Genomic DNA, 19712 nt, shown 5'->3' on the forward strand with positions numbered 1-19712 from the left:
TACCTTTGTTTGAATCATTCCATGGCGTTGACTTCTAAGTTCCTTTACAATGTCATAAATGTCAAACTGAAAAAAATGTAATAATATTTAGTTCAAACTATTCATGTAAAAGATAGGACATTTGGCTATGTTCAGTCCTTTTTAATTACACTATGAAACAAGTGTGATGTGCCCAAATATGGTAGTGATGTGCCCAAATATGGTAGTGATATGCCTAAATATGGTAGTGATATGCCATCACCAAGTCCAAATATGGGCATACATCAAATGTTTGTTGTCACATAACGTTTGATAGTGTAGACAGAGCTTTAGACCCTGTATCCACTCCAAATTTCAAAATTCTGGACATGGTACTAAATAACATACCTTTTAATAATATTATATTCGTGAGGTATTAAATGATAATAAAAGAACACCAACCTTCTCGTTCCTGTCAATAAGATTCATCATGGTATCTATGGTGATAAGTGTCCCTGTCCGACCAATCCCAGCGCTGCAGTGAACAACAATTGGTCCCATTTGGTGTATTTTGCGCATATATTTAATGTAGCGTAGCAGGTGTATTGAGGTAGCAGGTACCCCATGATCAGGCCATGTTGTCAAGTTTAAGTGAGAAACTTGTTTGAATTCACTTGTCTAGATGTGAAGATCAACAAAATAAAAGAAATTGTGTCATTCAAAAATTAACTTTTTTATTTTATATGCATCCAACAGCAAGTAACTCAATTACCAATTACAGGATGGATAAACTATTTTATAATTTATCGTGCTTATAAATAAGTAATAAATAAGTCTCATTTGAGGCTTAGGGAGTGGAGTTGAAAGAGTTGTGGCACAAGGTCAGGAATGAACCCTGGACCTTGGGATTGAAAGCATGTTAACCATCAAGCTACAGCTCCACTAATATTGAAACAATTCAACAAATTGAGGAACAATTCATTTAATCCACAGAATAATACATTTAAATGGTATCTCATAAAAACACAAGACACACTCTATTGACAATTTGGAAGATTTCAAATTATTTGAAAATTGTTTATATTTTTTCATACATTCTAATCTCAATTTTTGGGTAAATAAAAGATAAATTCCTTTTCATTTATAAATTAAAAAAAATTACCTTTAAATTTGAAATAGTCATCCTACGAATGTCAAAGTTCTCAAGAGTCTGTAAACTGTCTAATCGAATCTCAAATCGGTCAGCGACTACGACGGGCGAATCTGTCGAACTAGGCCAGTAGCGATGGCATTTTACCTAGGTAGAAAAAAAACAAACTGTTATGGTAGAATAAAATAAGAATGATATACTTAGCTGATATTCTAGTGCTTGTTAGTATTATTGGTAAAGAAAATTATTTAACTACAACAAGAAAAGTTTGAATTCTTGAATTTACAAAGGGTAAAACAAAATTATCATAACTGGATAACTAGAATAAAACCAGAATTATTCTTTTCTAATACCCTTTTCACATCTGCATAAATGTTTACAACTTGTAACCAGATTTGATCTCACGATTTGTTACATGTTTTCATATATGCATACGCAAACCCTCGAAACCTCAGAAGAAAAGCGTAGTTGCGCACTATTGGTTACTATGACTGGTCAGTTTATTTATCAGAGAAATACACATGCACGCAGTAAGAACCAAATATTTTAAACAGACAGTTTGCCATACCTTTCCATTTTCAACGTCCATTGTAACCATGGCAATGATGGATACTTTTTGTTCCCAGATCATTTGCCAGAAGTCAACGAGACCATTAGGTAGTGGCCCTTGGCAAGCTATGTAGTTTAACTGGCCTGTCTCGCCAACTTTCATCTTTATGTGACTTGCGTTAATGTAATCGGATCCCTCAACTTCCTGTAGTACCACTCGTGTCTTGTCATCTGAGAAACAATAAAAAAAAAAAAAATTTTAGTGAGATATTTCCCCTAAATCAAATTGTTTAACAAAATATTTAGGCATTTCCCTTTAAAGTGGTCTCGCCACATTGCTTGTATCCTTAGGCAAGATACTTTACCTACGTTTGCCTCTCTCCACCCAGGTGTATAAATGGGAACCCGGTTAGATCAAGACACAACTTTGCGCTGATTACTAGCTGCATTATGGGAGTATGTTTCCATACGTGTTTGATCCAACAAATGGTCGGGGTAATAATGTTCAGCGCTTAGAGGTTTCACAACATTAGGCGCTATATAAATCTAGGATGTTATTATTATTTGAGTAGTACGGAGGAGGTTTTGATTTTAAGTGATTCTAAGTTCTCTTAGTCCAAGTGTGAATGGTGCTTTTACAATAGGAATGGATTATTACTGTATTTATTATATTTTTAAGCTCTGTCTACACTATCAAACTTTATGTGACAAAAAATGTGATGTGCTCATATTTGGACATGATGTCATATCTCTACCATATTTGGGCACATCGCATTTGTTTTGTCAAACTAGCTAGATAGTGTAGACAGCTAGCTTTAGAGAAGTCTCTGTTCATCCAGAAAAAATGTTATCAAATGTAATAAAAAGACTAATACGCTGTAATCACAGAATCATTAAATACCTACTTAGACTTAGTTCATTAATACTGTTAAATTTTACGTAGTCACATCAACTTGACATGTCCACATATGTTTCATGTGTGATAATGTTAACCTACTTCAGTACATTCATCAATAACAAATATGAATCACCAACAGAAATAGGTCAAAATAAGTACAAAAGGAAAGGGGAACATCTAAATACAGAAATAAAAAGAACACTTATAAAATGCTTTGTGTGTTATTATCTATTTTATTAATCTAATTCTACTACTAATTTAATGCAAATTATAATCTTGTTGTACTGTAGCAATTGGTTTTCATTACTATTGGTTGTCAGCTGAATAAAATAAAATACTTTTTGCAAAAATGAAGAATTTCAAAAATCCTAATATAAATATGGTTTGAACTTTGTGTCTTTTGTAATTTGTCAACAATGAATGAACTTACATGGTAAAACATTTCTATATCGATTCTTATCTTTGTTGAATGGTTTCTTAGCAACATCACAGTTGTCCACTGGTTTTAATTGTCTTAATTGCTGTAAAGAAAAGATAAAATAGATCAAGTTTTACTTTGATGTTTTTTAAAGTAGAATTCCTAAACTGGTGGCATGCTGGTCTCAATTAAAATTTTTTATAACTGATAAGTTGAAATTCAAATTGAAAGGCAGAACTAAATTTGACTGGGATACAAAAAGAACATACTCTATTCAGGGGACACTTTATATTTATATTTATTTTCGGCAAGCCAAGGTTTATGAGCACTGTAATTTCCATTAATATTTTGGACAATAAATGAATCTGTATCTGAATCTGTATCTGTATCTGTATCTGTATCTGTATCTGTATCTGTATCTGTATCTGTATCTGTATCTGTATCTGTATGAGGGGACATTGTTGGGTCCTGAAGATTTACCCTTAATTTGACTGTAATACTGTCAACATTCATTGTTTTTTTTTTAATATTCCATTTTGTGCTTCATACCTTGTATTCTTCAGCTGGATCTTCTTTATCAATAGCTTTATGAATTGCATTTTGCAGCATGCGTAAAGATCGACCAGAATACACGCCACCGTTTGGTGGTTTCACCAGGGACATCCTTTGTAGCTCCGTATCAGTGATGACTCCCATGATCTTGATAGAAGGCGTTTCTCTTGGCGTATGGTTGTTGTTTTCTAGCGGTAGTTCTGTATCACTATTCCATGATTCGGAATTGTCAGTGTCTGAAAATTGTCTTAAAACCTAAAAGCAAAAAGATGTCTTTGCTTATTACACCATTTTCTAAAGCAGTCATTATACATGTTTAAATTAATATCGTATCACACCACAATCTAAGACCCCTTTTACACTTACGATTCGGGCCGGCTTGGGCTGGCACTGGTTCAGCAATCCATAAGTGTAAACACTCCACGAAGTTAGAACAGCCCTGGGCCGTTTGAGTTCATGAACTACCTCTTGATGAAGGTTATTGATCACCTTTTACATTTAGACCGACGTATGCAGTGAACCATGAACAAAGTTTGACATTTTTCATGAGGTTATACGACACTTCCTTCCCTTGGAACTAAAGTGTAAACACGCTAGATCAAGCCCAAACAATTAAATTTGGACCTGATCTTGGGTCAGCCCAGAAGCCAAAGGAGTGTAAATTGGATCTTAGACCTAATATATGATACAGTAAAAATGCAGGACAACAAATGACAAACAAAAGTAAATACCTTTGGTATTCTAGCTTTGCTTATTACGCCGTTTTCTTCTGGTAAATCAGGAACTGAATCCAGGTCACTATCTGTATTATGACCTAGAAAATAATCATAATCAATCAATAATCATTTACTGATTCATATTAAATTGGATTCCTCATCAAAGTATGCAAAATGTATATTTTCCTTGAAGCAATCAAAATATAAATATCAAGACAAATTTAAATATGTCTCATTTCTCCAAAAGTTTCATTGTTTATTTTTCTTATATTTATTTAAATCTTTTTTTAAATAAAAGTATTATAAAATACCACTAGGACATGGTAAGTGGTTAAATAAACTAATCAACCCTCTTAACATCTCCTTCCAAAAACATTTATAGCGTAAGTTAATATTGGATGGATATTAGTGATCAAATAATGTTATATAACTGTTTAAAAAGAAATAATTTGGATTAAATATAGTACATATACTTTATATAAATAATATAGGCAGTGGCGTAACGGCTAGAGCGCTCACTGGCTAAACCCAGGGGCCCGGAGCTTATGGGGGGCCCCCATGAGCAGAGCCCAGAAGAAGAAAACAGGCATTAAAATATGTTGAAAAAATTATAAACTTTAGAGACCTCCAGTGTTGGAGGGCATTTAGAGTCCCTAAACCAAGGGCCTCAGGCTTCTGCGTTACGCCACTGAACATAGGGAATGTTTAGATTTAATAGTAACTGTGTTTAAAAAACACATTTTCTCAAATTATTTTGGCAAAGCATTTGCAAATTGTGACAAGCAAAGCAGACTATGCAGACAAAGCACAATATGATTAGAAATGACTTGAACCCAGGACCCTGTATATATAAGCACACTAGTATTGTAAATCCAACAAACTCACATCATTGAAGAAAACAATATTGGATTATTTTCACAGAAATGTACACTGTAGTAAAAACTACTAAATATTTCAATGTTCACACAATACCTTTAGGCATGATATATTTAAACTGCATGTTAAAAATAAAACTTAAATCAATTATTTTTGTTATTGCGGCCTTCACCAATCAAAGTAACTATTGGTGTTTATATGAAGGGCAGTATAGTTTACGTTAATGCAGTATTCTGGGAAAAGCAGATTAGTTAGTAGATTTCTAAACAGTTTAAAAAAATTTTAATATCTTAAATGCTTAAATCAAACCTGAAATTACTATAAAAAAAATAGTAATAGTAATCTCAGATCAAACTATAACACTTCAGTAGCCATGGTACACCATCAGGCTATCTACACATACTATATTAAAAACCTCAAAAACAACATTTAAATTCATGTAGGCCTAGCATGCTGAAAAAATAGTTAGATGATTTTTTAGGGAAGAGTGAACACTCACTGTAATTTCACTCTTTCATAACTTTAGTTGATTTGCATGGAAATGCAGCGATGAAGATCTAATCTAATTCTGATCATGCCTCTGCTGCAGCAAATATACAGTAACTGAGGATAGCATTAATCTACCTTTTACGTAATGAATACTACCTCCATAACTGTTGTACTGTATGCAGATATTATGTTTGTCAATGCATTTTGGCAGTGATCTACAATATCTACAAGTCAATTAACTACATTGTATTATTTCTAATATATTAGTGCATTGTGGGAAGCTTTATGGTTCTATAGGTTGTGCAGCTACATCATCCTTCCTGTTATTTCTAATGTTTGAGTGCATTGTGGGAAAAATAAAATGACAAGCATTATTTGCAGTTCCATGGGTTGTGCAGCTACATCCTTTCAAATCACACTTTATGTTATTTTTAATGTTTTAGTGCATTGTGGGATATGACAAGCATTGCGGTTCTCTATAGCTACGTTTCTTGTGAGTGCAATTACCTGTGTAAAACTCATCATCAGCAAACTTGGCAGGGGGTGGAGTGAAGGGGTTAAATGTGGTGTCTTCCATTGTAAGAGAAGGGGGCCCAGACAGGGCTGTGGCCGTGAGGGGTAGAGAGTTACCGGAATCAAAGTTAATGCTATCACTATGCTCAACATCTGATAACACAGGGGCTAGCAGAAAACATTAAAAAGAAAAACATATAAACACTACACAAAATGTTTAACACATTACAAATTACAAATCATTAGGTACGTCGTCAAGAAAACAAATATAGAAGTTGTGAAATTTATAATAGGATCGTTTAAGTTAATCCATAGCTTTTTAAAACTTCCTTAAAAGATAAATGCACAATTTATTTCAAATAAACTATAATTTGGGAGGATTATTTGTCTTATATATGGTGTCTCACTGGTTTTTTTTTCTCCAAAAATCGTTGATGTAAACATTTTATAAACAACGCGACTAGACAATGATGCCACTTAAAGTACTTATGCCTAATGACTTGAGCCAATCATTATCTTAGTGTTAAAGCCATTAAGATAAAGGACATATCATTTGGTAGTTTGCTAAAGAGAATATAAAATCAACAACCAGAACTAACACCATCATGTATTTTTGTTTTATGTCTTTTTTTAGGATTATATTTTTAATGGAATGGGATTTCAGATAAATAAATACTTTATCTGACATAGATATATTGAACTGTTTTGTTATTTATTTGTTTATTAGTTTTTACAAATCGTTGATGTGAGGGAAAAAATCCCATCTACTTGAGTTATTTAAACAATAAGACATTTATTGCAATAGACTTGCAACGTTTTGTAAAAAGCTTTGTACAACATGTTACAGCATGTCATATACTTTGTACCATATCACTTTAATCAAATATGGAAGTTTACTTTCTACAAAAACACAGAAATCAAAAACTGATAACCAAAATGTCAACTATATTGTGTTATACACCGAAAACAAAACACACAAATTTCTAAGAATAAGTTAACTCACTTCCTGTTTCGATAGGGTCATTACCCTGAGATGACAACGCACTTTGCGTCTCCATGACTGACCCTGTGACTTCGGACGCTCCGGGCTCAGTTACTTCATCTTTTCCAAAGGATATATCACTGAGGATGTCTGGATGGGTTTCTTGTTCATCAGCACCATTCTCCTCCATATGACTAACAGGGCGAGATGATGGTCTAACGACGGACAGCTTGACCGTGCCTTTAGCACGTCGTAGTAAGCTGATGGCTTTATTATGGGTCATTCCCACCAGGCTCTGACCATTTACCTGTAATTATACAAATAGATTAAAAACAAGATAATTGTGTTGCCATTTTTAATTATTAGTATAGAATGCTCAGTAGTGCAGAAAAATATAACTATTACTAACTGTATATTATTACTATTCACATTAATAATACTGAATCTGCTATTAATTTGTTTTTTGTGACTCTTATTTTAACCAGCGTATAGTACTTCCTTTGTTTTTGTTAGCACAATAGCGTCCACAAGTTTATTGTCCTAAAATTTCGGCTGTTAATAGGTATATACTTATATAGACTACGCATACTGATTTTCAGAAAAATCAATACAGTGGTGACATCACACATGCTTATTATAATCTTGAATTATGTTTATTTTCAATATGGGCCAAAATATACATAGAACGCCCCCTGTTGATCTCTTTAAATTTCACAAGTATTTCGCTGAGTTTCTGAGTGCTAAATTTATTTATTTATTACTTATAGGGTTAATTTGAAATTGTTTGTATTAATATGATATAATAATATAAATTTTATGTAAAAAGATGACAATCCATAGTTCTTAATTACCTGCAATAATTTATCTCCAATTCGTAGTCTTCCATCATTCGCCGCCACCCCACCTGGTGTGATTGTTTTTATAAACACACTAGTTTTGCCTCCTTTCTCTCCTCCAATCAAGCTAAACCCAAGCCCACCGCTCGCTGGCTTGTCAAACTCAATTCTGAGGATGCCACCCTAAAAGAACAAATAAGAGTTTTGATGAATTAAAAAATGAAATCCCAAAGGTGTCCCAATGGCTATGAGCGCTCACTGGCTAAACCCAGGGACCCCCTGAGCAATGCCCAGAAGAAACAACAGGCATTAAAAAATATCAAAAAATGCTAAAAACACAGAGGCCTTCAGCGTTGGAGGGTCACATAGGGTTCCCAAACCATGTGCCTCAGACCTCTGCATTACGCCACTGATGTGTCTCCTTAATTACTTTTGAGTGCCATTGTTATCTACTTACTATATTTAGTATCTATTATACTTCTACTGATATTTATAGGTTTAATACAGTGCTAATTGTAACTAATGACTATATCAACAAAAAGAAATCCTCAGAAGAAGCTTAAGAAGCCCTAATGATCAAGGATACAAAGACTGATACAACAACACATCATTGCTATGTGTTACTAGTACCCTTTCACACCAAAAGCAAAACTTATAATAATAAGTAGTATCACTATCAGTAAAACCTTATATTACTTCTGAGACTTTTGAAAGTACAGTAATTATTAAATTAAAAATATTATTAATTAAAATGATTCTAATGATTTTCGCTATGTAAACAAATAAAATAGAGGGCGACATTTACAATTTTATTTTATAAACCCTGGTGTTGCTAGGTTGGTGTGAAAGGGGTATCTCCGGAGTTTCTCGACGTTTTGAATGGTCATAAACCCTGGGGTGTCTCCGGAGATCACTCCGGAGTTTTGGTGTGAAAGGGGTAGTAGACGAAGCCAATGTATTACTAACACTGTGTCAACTGTCATGCAGAAGCAAGCAAAAATATCATATCCTGAAAAAACTAGGGAAATCCAGTCTATGCATGATGAATTATAGTAAAACAAGCTATATCTTACAAATAGTACCATTCAACAGCAACCTATCTTTAAAATATGATGAATGAATCTATAGAGAAAATTTTAACAAAAAAAGTTTAAAATGGAAAGGATTTATAAGGGGAAGGTTAACTAAAATTATGCAAAAAGAAATTTCTGCTGTTATAATTAAATCAAATAAAAGAAAGAGCTTTATCGCTTCTAAAAGGAAAGGTCAATTTGGTAGCAAACAGTTAAAAAGAAAATTATAACTTTTGTTACTAAACAGGTTTATTTCAGTGTTGGTTGTTAAAAATGTTTTAGCTTGACGTTTTTGTTTTGTATTATTTTTCAATATACCGAAACAAATAGAAATACATCCACTAAAAAAAATCTTAAATTGCCTAATTTTTAAATTCTAATTTATAATGTTGTATTCACCAAAGCTGGTCCTTTGATTCTTGGAATTTTGCAAGGAGTTGTTTTTGACCAGCGAGCTGTTGACACGGCAACATCACTTGCCATGGCAACCACCTCAAACAAAACTGAAACTTTAAGCTGTAATATCCAAAAGAGAGATCCAATAAATGTTCAGATTGTTACTATTTGAATGTGGTTAGAACTTAAGATCACCAATGTTGAAAATCTGCTAGTATGTCCAACTGAATAATATCAGTCTAAGCATTCACTTTGTTTCCATTTTACTTAGAATTTGAAGAACACGAATTATAAGCTCAAATAAAAACAATTTTAATTCCAAGTTAGAATGAAAAAACCTTGAAAATTGCAGGAACTGGTCCAAAGTTTAATAGCAACAAAATGATGATAAGTAAATCAAACTACGGATCCTAGAAAGTGAAGTTCTGCCTTTAAGCTTTCTCAGCTATCGACAAAAGCAAAGTAAAAACAATCGTGCATTAACCGCAAGTATCTCTTAACAAAACATCTGTACTCCCGCATCAGGTATCAACCGTCAATTCACAACTCCAGCATGTGACGCTCCTATAAGTAGATTTTTTTGCAAAAAGATTGTTTCGACACCGCTATACACCGCAATCTTATCAGCTGGCAAGACTTTTATCATGCTAACCAGCTCTGTGATTCACAGACCAAGATAGCTACAGCATGAGTAACCAATTTCCTTCCCACTTGCTGACTCACAAGCACTCAGTCCAACATGCCTTAAAAATCCCCAACATCCTAAAAAAAAGTGTCAATATACGCACGCCGAGCATGGCCTTACACCTGTTGCGAGTGTCGTATTAAAGAGATTTCAATCAACTGGTAAAGGTCACAAGGGATGTCAAAGAAACGGAGACTTTTAGTTTAGAAAATTGGACGTTATCAATGACAAATAGTGAGAAATACCAGATAATTAGGAAAGACACAATGCATTATAGCTTACACCCCATTATGGCTTACTCACAAAAGTCTTGTTTACTAACAATGATTTCCTTCTTGTTACTACAAACTAAAAGTTATCTATAATATTAACTATTTAAAATATAAGAATATTAGAAGATAAAGAGTACAAAACAAGCTCCCAGATACATGCAATTATTAGACTTCCATACCACACTTTGACAATTGTATGTACATAGCTCTGTCTACACTATCAAACTAGTTTGACAAAAAAAGTGTGATGTGCCCAAATATAGTAGTGATATGCCCAAATATTATAATGCTATACCCAAATATGGAAGTGATATGACATCATCATGTATGGGCACATCACATTTTTTTGTTACACAAAGTTTGATAGTGTAGACAGAGCTTTAAAGAAAAGGGCATGTAACCAACGGAAAATCAAATGCCAAAACCCGAACATTTCTAACAAATAGAATGTTGGTCCATTTGAAAGCTTTTGAATTATATGATAATTTCTAATTTGTTATTTCAAGGGGCCAGTGACAGCTGGTTGCTCTGATAATGTAATGTGCTAGATATACTGACACATTTCTTATAAAATAATAATGAACACAAGTCATGTTCAATTATACACTTTATAGAGTAAATAGTTTAGTCATGATGATGTGTTTAATACCAAACAAGGGTATCAGGAAATTTGTGGTGGTACAGCAAATACAAAATAAGTTATTTTACTTAAAAAATTTATTTAAAAAAAACAGCCCCTGGGTAAAAGAATATTGGAAATGTCTGTATAATTTTACAATTTTTACAACAATAATTTATCATTCCAACATTTTTATAAAAGTTAAGAAATGCTTAAAATTGGATTATTTATGATAAAATGTTTAATTTAATGATTGTAAATGTTTTTTAGTACTGTTTGTAGTACTAAATGAATTCAGAAATTTCTTCTGAAGAAGCTGTCTGTGTAAAGAACAAAATAAAAACCGTTTTTACAAATTTTTAATCCAATTGGTTTGTTAAAAAGAAATTTCTAAATTGTTTAATTCAATGTATTAATCACTGTAGTTTGATATGCCGCTGATAAAAATCGTGAACAGTCACTAATTACTAACAATTGCTGTTACAAGTTCCTGGCACACAAGTACTTTTCACTACTCATGTTCAATTAATTATTTATAGCCTACATAATTAGCAGTCACCATAATGAATTAATTACCTGTTGTGATGTGTTATCAAGTTTGCTAATATCCGTGTCAGCTAGCGATGTTGATCTCAAGGAGCGAGGTGTTGGCGAGAGTGCAGGTGATCTCGCTGATGGCGACCACGGTGGCGTGTCCGGGGACAGCGACACGCTGCTATCCCACGTATTCTCGTCTGCGGGCTGGGTTGCGGACTGGTTAGCAATATCCTGTCATAAAATAACAATTATTATTTTTTTGATACATTACTTCTAACACAAGGCAAACACTTCCATAAATTACAGTAATAACTGATTATTATTGTTGATTTATTACTGCTTTTCGTCGCAGTAATGAAACAATGTTTATTTTAGTAGAAGAACAATAATTATCGTTTTAAGTAAATCTCTATTTGTCTTTCTCAGGGGAAAATGTAAGGGTTGTGCTTATGGCATTTCCCGCCTTTTGACAGTTGAAATGCAATTATGAACTACTCTTTGATATTTTTTTTTGACTGTTTGAAATATCTTGAGCCCGCCTCTGTTTTTAATTATTATTATTAACCACATTACAAATCTTCTAAAAATTGGCAACAATATAATAATATCGCCTTGAGTTAAAAAGATCTAAAAATAGAACATTTAAGTAATATAGTTATGACTCATACAAAATTATTTAATTTACATTTTTCTAAATCTTTCTGTATATTAAAACAGATAAATTAATTTTAAAGGTGCAAAAAGGTGTTCAGTTTTGTGGGATTTAAGTAAAACATTTTATTGTTTTAGTCGAAATACCAATTAAAATAAAGAACTTTATAAACATCTTCATACCTTTTCCGAAAAACTAAACTTGAGCTGTTTATTAGCTGGTGAAAGGAGTCTATCATCAATGCTAGACCAATTATTGGCTGGAGACTGGAGTCTATCATCATCAGTTGAGATGTTTGCCATGCTCTCTTGTGAAATTGGACTCTTCAGCTGATCAAAGGAATTTGGGGATGTTACGGATGTTTTCCTAGTTGAACTTGCACCCTCTAGTGGTGTACTGGTTTTCACTGCTGGAGATATTGGACTCTTTAACTGATCAAATGTATTTGGAGATGTTACAGCTGTTGTCTTAGTTGAACTTGCACCCTCTGCTGGTGTACTGGTCTTCATTGCTGGTGATATTAATAATGAAGGTGACAATGTGTTCTCCTTCATCTTTGTGTCCGTGTTCTTTGCTTTGTTGTCAATGGACTGGAATTCCTTTCGATTCGCTTCGATGGAAGCTAACAGATCATCAACATCTTTTAGTTGGTCATTATCATCAGAAAAATCCTGTAAAAAGTTAATACAAAACACACGATAAAAATCATAAATGCAGTTGTGCTGGGCGGCATTCAAAGTTGTCCAGACAGCCTACAAGTTATTTTAAGACCTTTTACCAGCCAAATTTCAACACAGCATTCAATCTAGACAGGTATCTCTGGGTACCTGTAACTGCTAATTTTCCACACCCACTGAATGTGCTGTATCGCAGCTACCAAGCAAACATTTTATGGCCACAAGGCCTAATAAAACCTAAAGCTATGACTACACTATTAATATATGGACATGATGATGTCATACCACTACCATATTTGGGCATATCACTACCATATTTGGGCATATCAATAAACTAAATGTTAAATGTTTAAAATAATTCTAACCTCCCACTCAGAATCTGACGAGAGTTCTCCGACATCAATATCAGATTCACTCTTCTTCCTCTCTCTCAGGCTTCCACCTGGTTTTAGTAGACTCATAGATTTTTCTGGTTTCTTTTTTTCTTCTCCAGTGGAATTAAACGTGCTATTCTTGCTTGCATTCAGTGAATCAGATTTCCCATATTTCTCATTTTCTTCGTCATCAGACACGAATGGAGATACTGGTGCTATTCCCACAACAGGTTCTTTATTTCTGAAAACAAAAGAGAGTAAATGTATGTTAAAATAGATACAATACAATACACTTTACATTTACAATAAGTTTAATAGAAATGAAAGTGTTTTTACTTTTTTGCTTGTTTTTGTATTTTTATGAATGTTTTTTGAAGATTTTTTGTGTGGATATTTTCTGATATATGGATTGAAATGCTATATTATATCTTTATGTGCTACTTGGTAAGAGGATTCACAGGCTCTTGTCTTAGGGATTTAGTTCCCTTTTGTGTTCCTGCCACTTACTTTGTAGTTGTTTGTTATTTGTTGTTGTTTTGATTGGCAATAAAGAATAAGAATCAGAAAGAAATTATATAAAAAGTGTTTTTCCTCTCCATCGATTGGAGGAAAATCCTTGAATCTATGCATCAACAATTACCTTGTTAGTTGAAGCTTAGCCACAGGTGCTGCTGCCTCTAGTTCTCTCCTAGCCTGAAGCAAACCAAGGCCAGACAAACTCTTTCCATTAATGTAGTGAACCTGATCACCAGGCTGAATAGAGCCTTCAACATCAGCAGGTAATCCTGGAATAAGATCACTTACGAAAACACCTGGCCTACGACCCTTCAGGTCAAGGGTTAAGGACAAGCCTAAATGGCCAGCTGAATTGCGTTCCATTGTAATCACAGGGAGGTTACTTGATAAGACACTTGGCAAGGATACAGAGTCCGATAGAGAATTGGTGATAGGTTCCGAGATGACAACTGAATCCTTAGGTCGTGAGAGTTTGATGTTGACCTCTTTAGGGGTCATTCGCAAAAATGAAACAGCGTCAAAATGGCTCATCGTAGTCATATCATGCCCGTTTACCTATTACAAAAAAAAACTAATAAATACTACATTTGAATAAAATAGTTCCTCAGATTCTTAAAATAGTCTGGAAGCACACAAGCCATTTATTACCGGCATTTTAACTTGAATATTAAAAAATTTAATCATGTGATTTGGGCTTTGTGCCTGTTTTTTTTTTGCCCGGTTTTTGCATTTTCTTGTTTTTACTCCCTAAAATCTCTACTGTAAACTAATATTTTGTAAACATTTATTGCAATTCAGTTTGATTTTTAAAACAAATATGTCATTATAAGCACAGTGTTTTTCTAATTACTTACTGAAACTCTACAGCCATGAGTTATAAAAAACATAAACTGTGACAATGTTTCAAATCAAAATGTTACGTAAACATGCACTAAGCACGGTACCTCTAGTATTTTGTCCCCTTTCTGCATACGTCCATCAGCTTTGGCAGGATCTTGCACTACACCCTTGATGTAGCAACCACCGGTCTTAACACCTCCAGACACAGTGAAGCCAAGTCCGCCTCTTGATGGCTTCACTAAACTCACTTCAAAGATGTCCTTGGAAAATAAAGAATGAGAATTACACACAGATCTAGATACACTAGATAGCAGCCTAATATAGTAGAAGCCCTCCTTTAGGCTTCCCTTATTAAGTGGAAATTTTTCAGTGAAAAGAACAAGGGTAATATATGTTTTAAAACTGCAGTTAACCCCTATTCAGTGGACTTTATTGGGTCCTGACAATGTCCCCTTAAATAGGGTTGACTGTATAGCCTTAGTGTTACAAAATAAAAGCTTAATAAATAAACATTTACTGAAATGATATCACTACTACTGAGGACCCTGGTACCATGACTATGATTAGTTGTGTAGGTTTGCTGTACTCGTATGGTATCAAAATAAATCAAACAAACTTTATCAATAATAAAATATTTACTTAGTATGATAAACAATAAAATGAAAGGGAAGTAAAATAAATAAGCAGAATTTGTAAAAAAAAAAAAAAGTGCGATAGTGCACAAGATAAAATGGATAAATGGATAGATACAATACAGTCAACTCTCCCAATACCCGACTCTCCCAAAACCGGAATTCACGAAAAACCGGACTTTTTTGGAGGGCCCAATTTGTCCCTATTCTAATTGTACTGTAATTTATTATGAAAACCGGAATACCCAATTCCGGAATCCGGACAAATTATGAAGTACAAAACACGAAAATTAGCGTCTGAAAACCGGACTGACGGTTAAAAAACTCCAAATATTTACGAAAACAACGTAACATCGTCGTCGCTGACTCGGATTCACTACATTCACAATGTACAAAAGCTTTTAACCATACCCTCACCATGCATGAAGTGCGCGACGTTTCGCGGTACGATCAAATAATGTTGCCACGGAGCACTACACTGTGATTGACAGGTCAGTTCATTGTTAACCCACGAGGCGGCAATTGCTTTGTTGCGTATCGAACTGCGGTGGGCTTTTTCACATCGAAGCGCTATGTCTTAATGTCTATTGTTTTTAGCAGGGAGTTGTTAACAACTCCCTGTTTTTTAGCATATGAATTGTTTTTTAATAAAGTTAAATTTACATTCCTGTGTCTTTGTTTTGTTTAAATTATTGTTAAATTCACAATTGCAATAGGACTTCAAAAAGGAATGTTTCACTAAAAACGGGATCGACTAAAAATGTGCATCATTATAAATTTGGAAATCATTATGGCAAAACGTAAACGGAATGAACATGACTTAACTTGTGTTAATAAACTTTAAAATGTTACCAATTAATTATTGTGTCATTATTGCTTGGCTCGTTTACCTAATCAATTTTCATCATTGCTATCAAATTACGTCAAACTAAAGGAGCTTAAAAAACATGTGGTCTAGGTGTGGGCGTTTTTATTTGATTATGACACCTCTGCACATGCGCATCAATCAAAGCCCTTCACCCATGCTGCTGCTGCTAGCTAGCTCACGAAAAACAATAAACAGAAATTATGTTTGCCGTTAAAAACACATTGAGAAACAATAATTTACTATTGTAACATGTTTTATTGGTACAATAAATAATGTAACTTTTAAAAAAGGTAAATTGAATTACTGTAGCTTAATATTAATAAAGTAGGCCTAGGCCTATCAGTATTTATTTAATTAAAACTAGATTGACACAATCATATTCATAGCCTAGCCTAGGCCTTCCCTACGCTAGGAGACCGTACCGGGCAGCATTCGGTGACAACGTGATGACTTTAAAAATATGTTTTCAGGAAACCGGACTTTCGAAAAACCGGAAAATATATGCCCGCCCAAGGGTGTCCGGTATTGGGAGAGTTGACTGTACTTACATTATCATTATCGAGTTCTTGTTCATCTTTATTTGGTGTGAGTGGTGGGGACGTTGAAGGAGGTGTTGGTATGTCAAACCTATCATCTTCCAAGTCTTTTGTAGGGGATGGTGATGAACTAAACAAGCTGGTGTTGTTAGTAGTAAGAAGTGGGTTCGGGGAGGGGGTTGTCAGCCGAGGGGACATTGATAGCTTAGCTTCTAATTCCGATTCTTCAGCCTAAAAAAGAATTAATAAATAATAAAGTGAAATACAAAACTTAAATGACTTCCTTTACATCAGTCTTTCACATGATAAATAAGTTACACTATATCAATATGACACTCAGAAATGTAAATATATTTATATATTTCAATATCAAAGATATGAAATTGTGTAAAAGTGTTGTTTTACCCTTAATCGAATATTATCAAGTTCCTCTTCACTTGGACGACACAGAAGAAGTGTAACAGGGTTGGTGGCACTACGTAATACACTAACTGTTTCCTAAAATGTAAAAAGAAAGATGTTGATTATAAAAATAAAAATTGCCAAAACAAAGAAGAAAATACAAAAATGCAAAAAAAAATAAAGACATGGTCTTTGTACCATTTGCATGTTTGTCAGACTATGGTGAAACCAAGATTGACCAGGATAAGCGTAAATGATTAATTCTCTATCTTTCTTAAAGGTAGCAGTTCGATAAGATTCTCTACATAAACAAAGTCTTATTATTCTTTGGGAGTGTAGTTAGTTGTTTTTTGTCATGAGGGAACAATTTTGACCTCTGACAGGATTTGAATCCAGGACCCGAGCAACTTAACCACCAAGCTACACTAAAAGTGGAACGTACCGCATGTGAGAGGTCATGAACAGCTGTTTCGTTGACCTTTAGTATGACATCATGCACTTCAATCATCTCACTTTCTGCTGCAGGCTGCCCTGCAAAGATCCTCTTGATTCGAATCAGTTGGATGGTAGGGTTCTTGTGGGCATCTTTGCCACCTTGGATACTGAACCCTAGGCCTTGGGAGCCTTTTAATAAATCCACTTCAAAGGTATTTTCTGTGTATAAAGTCAGATATTAATATGCAATATCATAAATTACACAAACCAACAGTGGTGTTGGTAGTCTATGAGTGAGATACCTACCTGTATAGAGTCTACTGCGCCTGGACTATTCCCGTTCAAAGGGTTGTCCATATTGGGAATAATGGCTTATGTAGAGTCTATACAGGTAGGGATCTCACAAAATAGACTATATTAACTTTACACACAATAATTATTTGTGTGTGGTAATGAAAGCATTGTCACTGTATTCAAATTAAGCTTTTTCATACCAAGTACACACTTCTGTAAAAAAAACCAAGCATTTATTATTATTCAGTGGTCAAATGGTATGACATTCATCCTACCCACGCAACATCTCAGGTTCAAATCTCACTAGAGACATTATTCATCAACCAAAAAATTAGTAATAGTTCTATTACTTCTATAGTCAATGTCCCATTTCCATTCAAACCATTAAATATGGTACAGAATGTACATTTGTAGCTTTATGTAATTTTTCATTGACCCCTTAGAAATACTTAAGTAAAGCCTGATGTAAGTTGCTTTGATTTATCTTATATCCCAATGCTTATATTTCAGGATTGATACTACTTACCTGGTGTTACATATGGAAGGTCAGGAAGATGAACTTTGACACCTTCACCAATAGCTGACCTCATTGTACCAGTCAATGACATGTTGTCCATAATTGAGAAGTCACCAGTTCTGCTCAGAGTCGATGAAGTTGACACCACAGTAGCATTGTTAACCAATAATGAAGGCTCTTCCATTGCCGATGAGGGGGGTGTGTCTGACCATTCACTTTCGGCCGGACTTGACGGTGGGGACGTGAAAACTAATTCGGGAGCTGGACTACGAGGAGTCGTGTTAGTGGCTGGTTGGTTTGTAGATAGAACTGTATTGCGACTTACAGACGGTGAACTGATTAACTCCAGTAAGTCTGCTTCTTGGGTGCTAAGCGCTGGTGACACAACACGACGACGAATATCATCGTCTTGGTTCTCCTCATTACCTCTTGATAGGTCATCTTCACTCTCAGCTTTGTCAAACTGATTGTCACCTGCTAAGTCTGGGAGGTCAGAGTTCAATGAAAGATCATCTCCAAAATCTTCTATTGTAGGTGTAGAAATACGAGAATCGGAGTCATCTTCGTCATCTCTAAGATCTTCTGCAGGAATACCAAATGGTTTCTCTTTCGTACCGGAAGGCAGCACCGTGGCAGAGTACTCATCATTGGTGAAGGCTGGTGATGACATCTCATCATGGGATAACGTCTGTGGTGACACAACTGTGGAGTTGTTTGGTACTTTAGTAGAGTGGGCTGGAGTGGCATTGTCAGACATTGGTGATGTTAGACCAGACGTCTGGTGTGATGTCATATCTTCAATGTGTTGTTCTGAACTAGACGTGGCTGCTCCAAGATCTGGTTGCAAGAAATTAAAAGAAAACACAATTAATTAGTTGACTAAATTTCCTTGGTTGGTAACATTAACCAAACATGCTACTAGAGTAGATGTAGAAATTTGGTTGTAGTGATGTCATTCAAACTTGTATAACTTTGGCAGTAAAGAATAATTGTTGTACAAAGTTATAATTATTATTATTTAAAAAATTAAATATTATCAACATTATATTTCCTTCTCCAAGGCTGGCTGCTCACTAGCAAAGATCTGCGTTCTGCGTAGCACATATCTTAAAATATGCACCATCCATGTGTGTTTTCTTGTGCATGGAAAAATAAACCAAATTAACCATTAAATTTAATTGATATATGGAACATTATCCTTTATAATAGTGTATACGTATATAAATTTAATTTACAAACCTTTGTCTTCAGCAGCCATCTGTGCGGGTGTCGGCGTAGGAGGAAGTGTAGTAGCGCTAGTTGGTGGTACACCTCGTTCAATTTCTAGGCTTGTAACAGCTGGAGCTTTGCGTAAAGCTTCTACAGCCTGCTTGTGCGTCACATTAGTCAGTGGTTCAGTATTTACACTAATCACTCGATCACCTAAAAAGTGAAAACAACATTTTTTTAA

At 34.5% G+C, this 19712-nt stretch overlaps 1 protein-coding gene across 2 annotated transcripts in view; it reads right to left on the reverse strand.

Moving 5' to 3' along the window:
• The window catches only part of LOC140050913 (tyrosine-protein phosphatase non-receptor type 13-like), a 29882-nt gene that overhangs the window by 2762 nt on the left and 7408 nt on the right, over nucleotides 1-19712 (reverse strand). The window contains exons 13-32 of one of the 2 annotated variants that reach the window (XM_072095912.1): nucleotides 19502-19684; nucleotides 18272-19099; nucleotides 17459-17670; nucleotides 17020-17112; nucleotides 16627-16845; nucleotides 14683-14838; nucleotides 13863-14293; nucleotides 13214-13463; nucleotides 12354-12842; nucleotides 11559-11750; nucleotides 7953-8120; nucleotides 7123-7408; nucleotides 6114-6287; nucleotides 4257-4339; nucleotides 3523-3780; nucleotides 2986-3076; nucleotides 1677-1888; nucleotides 1121-1255; nucleotides 421-636; nucleotides 4-66 (exon numbers count right to left, since the gene is read on the reverse strand). In XM_072095912.1, coding sequence (XP_071952013.1) covers nucleotides 4-66; nucleotides 421-636; nucleotides 1121-1255; nucleotides 1677-1888; nucleotides 2986-3076; nucleotides 3523-3780; nucleotides 4257-4339; nucleotides 6114-6287; nucleotides 7123-7408; nucleotides 7953-8120; nucleotides 11559-11750; nucleotides 12354-12842; nucleotides 13214-13463; nucleotides 13863-14293; nucleotides 14683-14838; nucleotides 16627-16845; nucleotides 17020-17112; nucleotides 17459-17670; nucleotides 18272-19099; nucleotides 19502-19684 — 4739 coding nt within the window. The remainder of the gene's footprint in view (nucleotides 1-3; nucleotides 67-420; nucleotides 637-1120; nucleotides 1256-1676; nucleotides 1889-2985; nucleotides 3077-3522; nucleotides 3781-4256; nucleotides 4340-6113; nucleotides 6288-7122; nucleotides 7409-7952; nucleotides 8121-11558; nucleotides 11751-12353; nucleotides 12843-13213; nucleotides 13464-13862; nucleotides 14294-14682; nucleotides 14839-16626; nucleotides 16846-17019; nucleotides 17113-17458; nucleotides 17671-18271; nucleotides 19100-19501; nucleotides 19685-19712) is intronic. The other variant, XM_072095913.1, reaches the window with a different exon arrangement.

This window comes from Antedon mediterranea, chromosome 6 (assembly GCF_964355755.1).
Source record: "Antedon mediterranea chromosome 6, ecAntMedi1.1, whole genome shotgun sequence".
Classification (NCBI taxonomy): Eukaryota; Metazoa; Echinodermata; class Crinoidea; order Comatulida; family Antedonidae; genus Antedon; species Antedon mediterranea.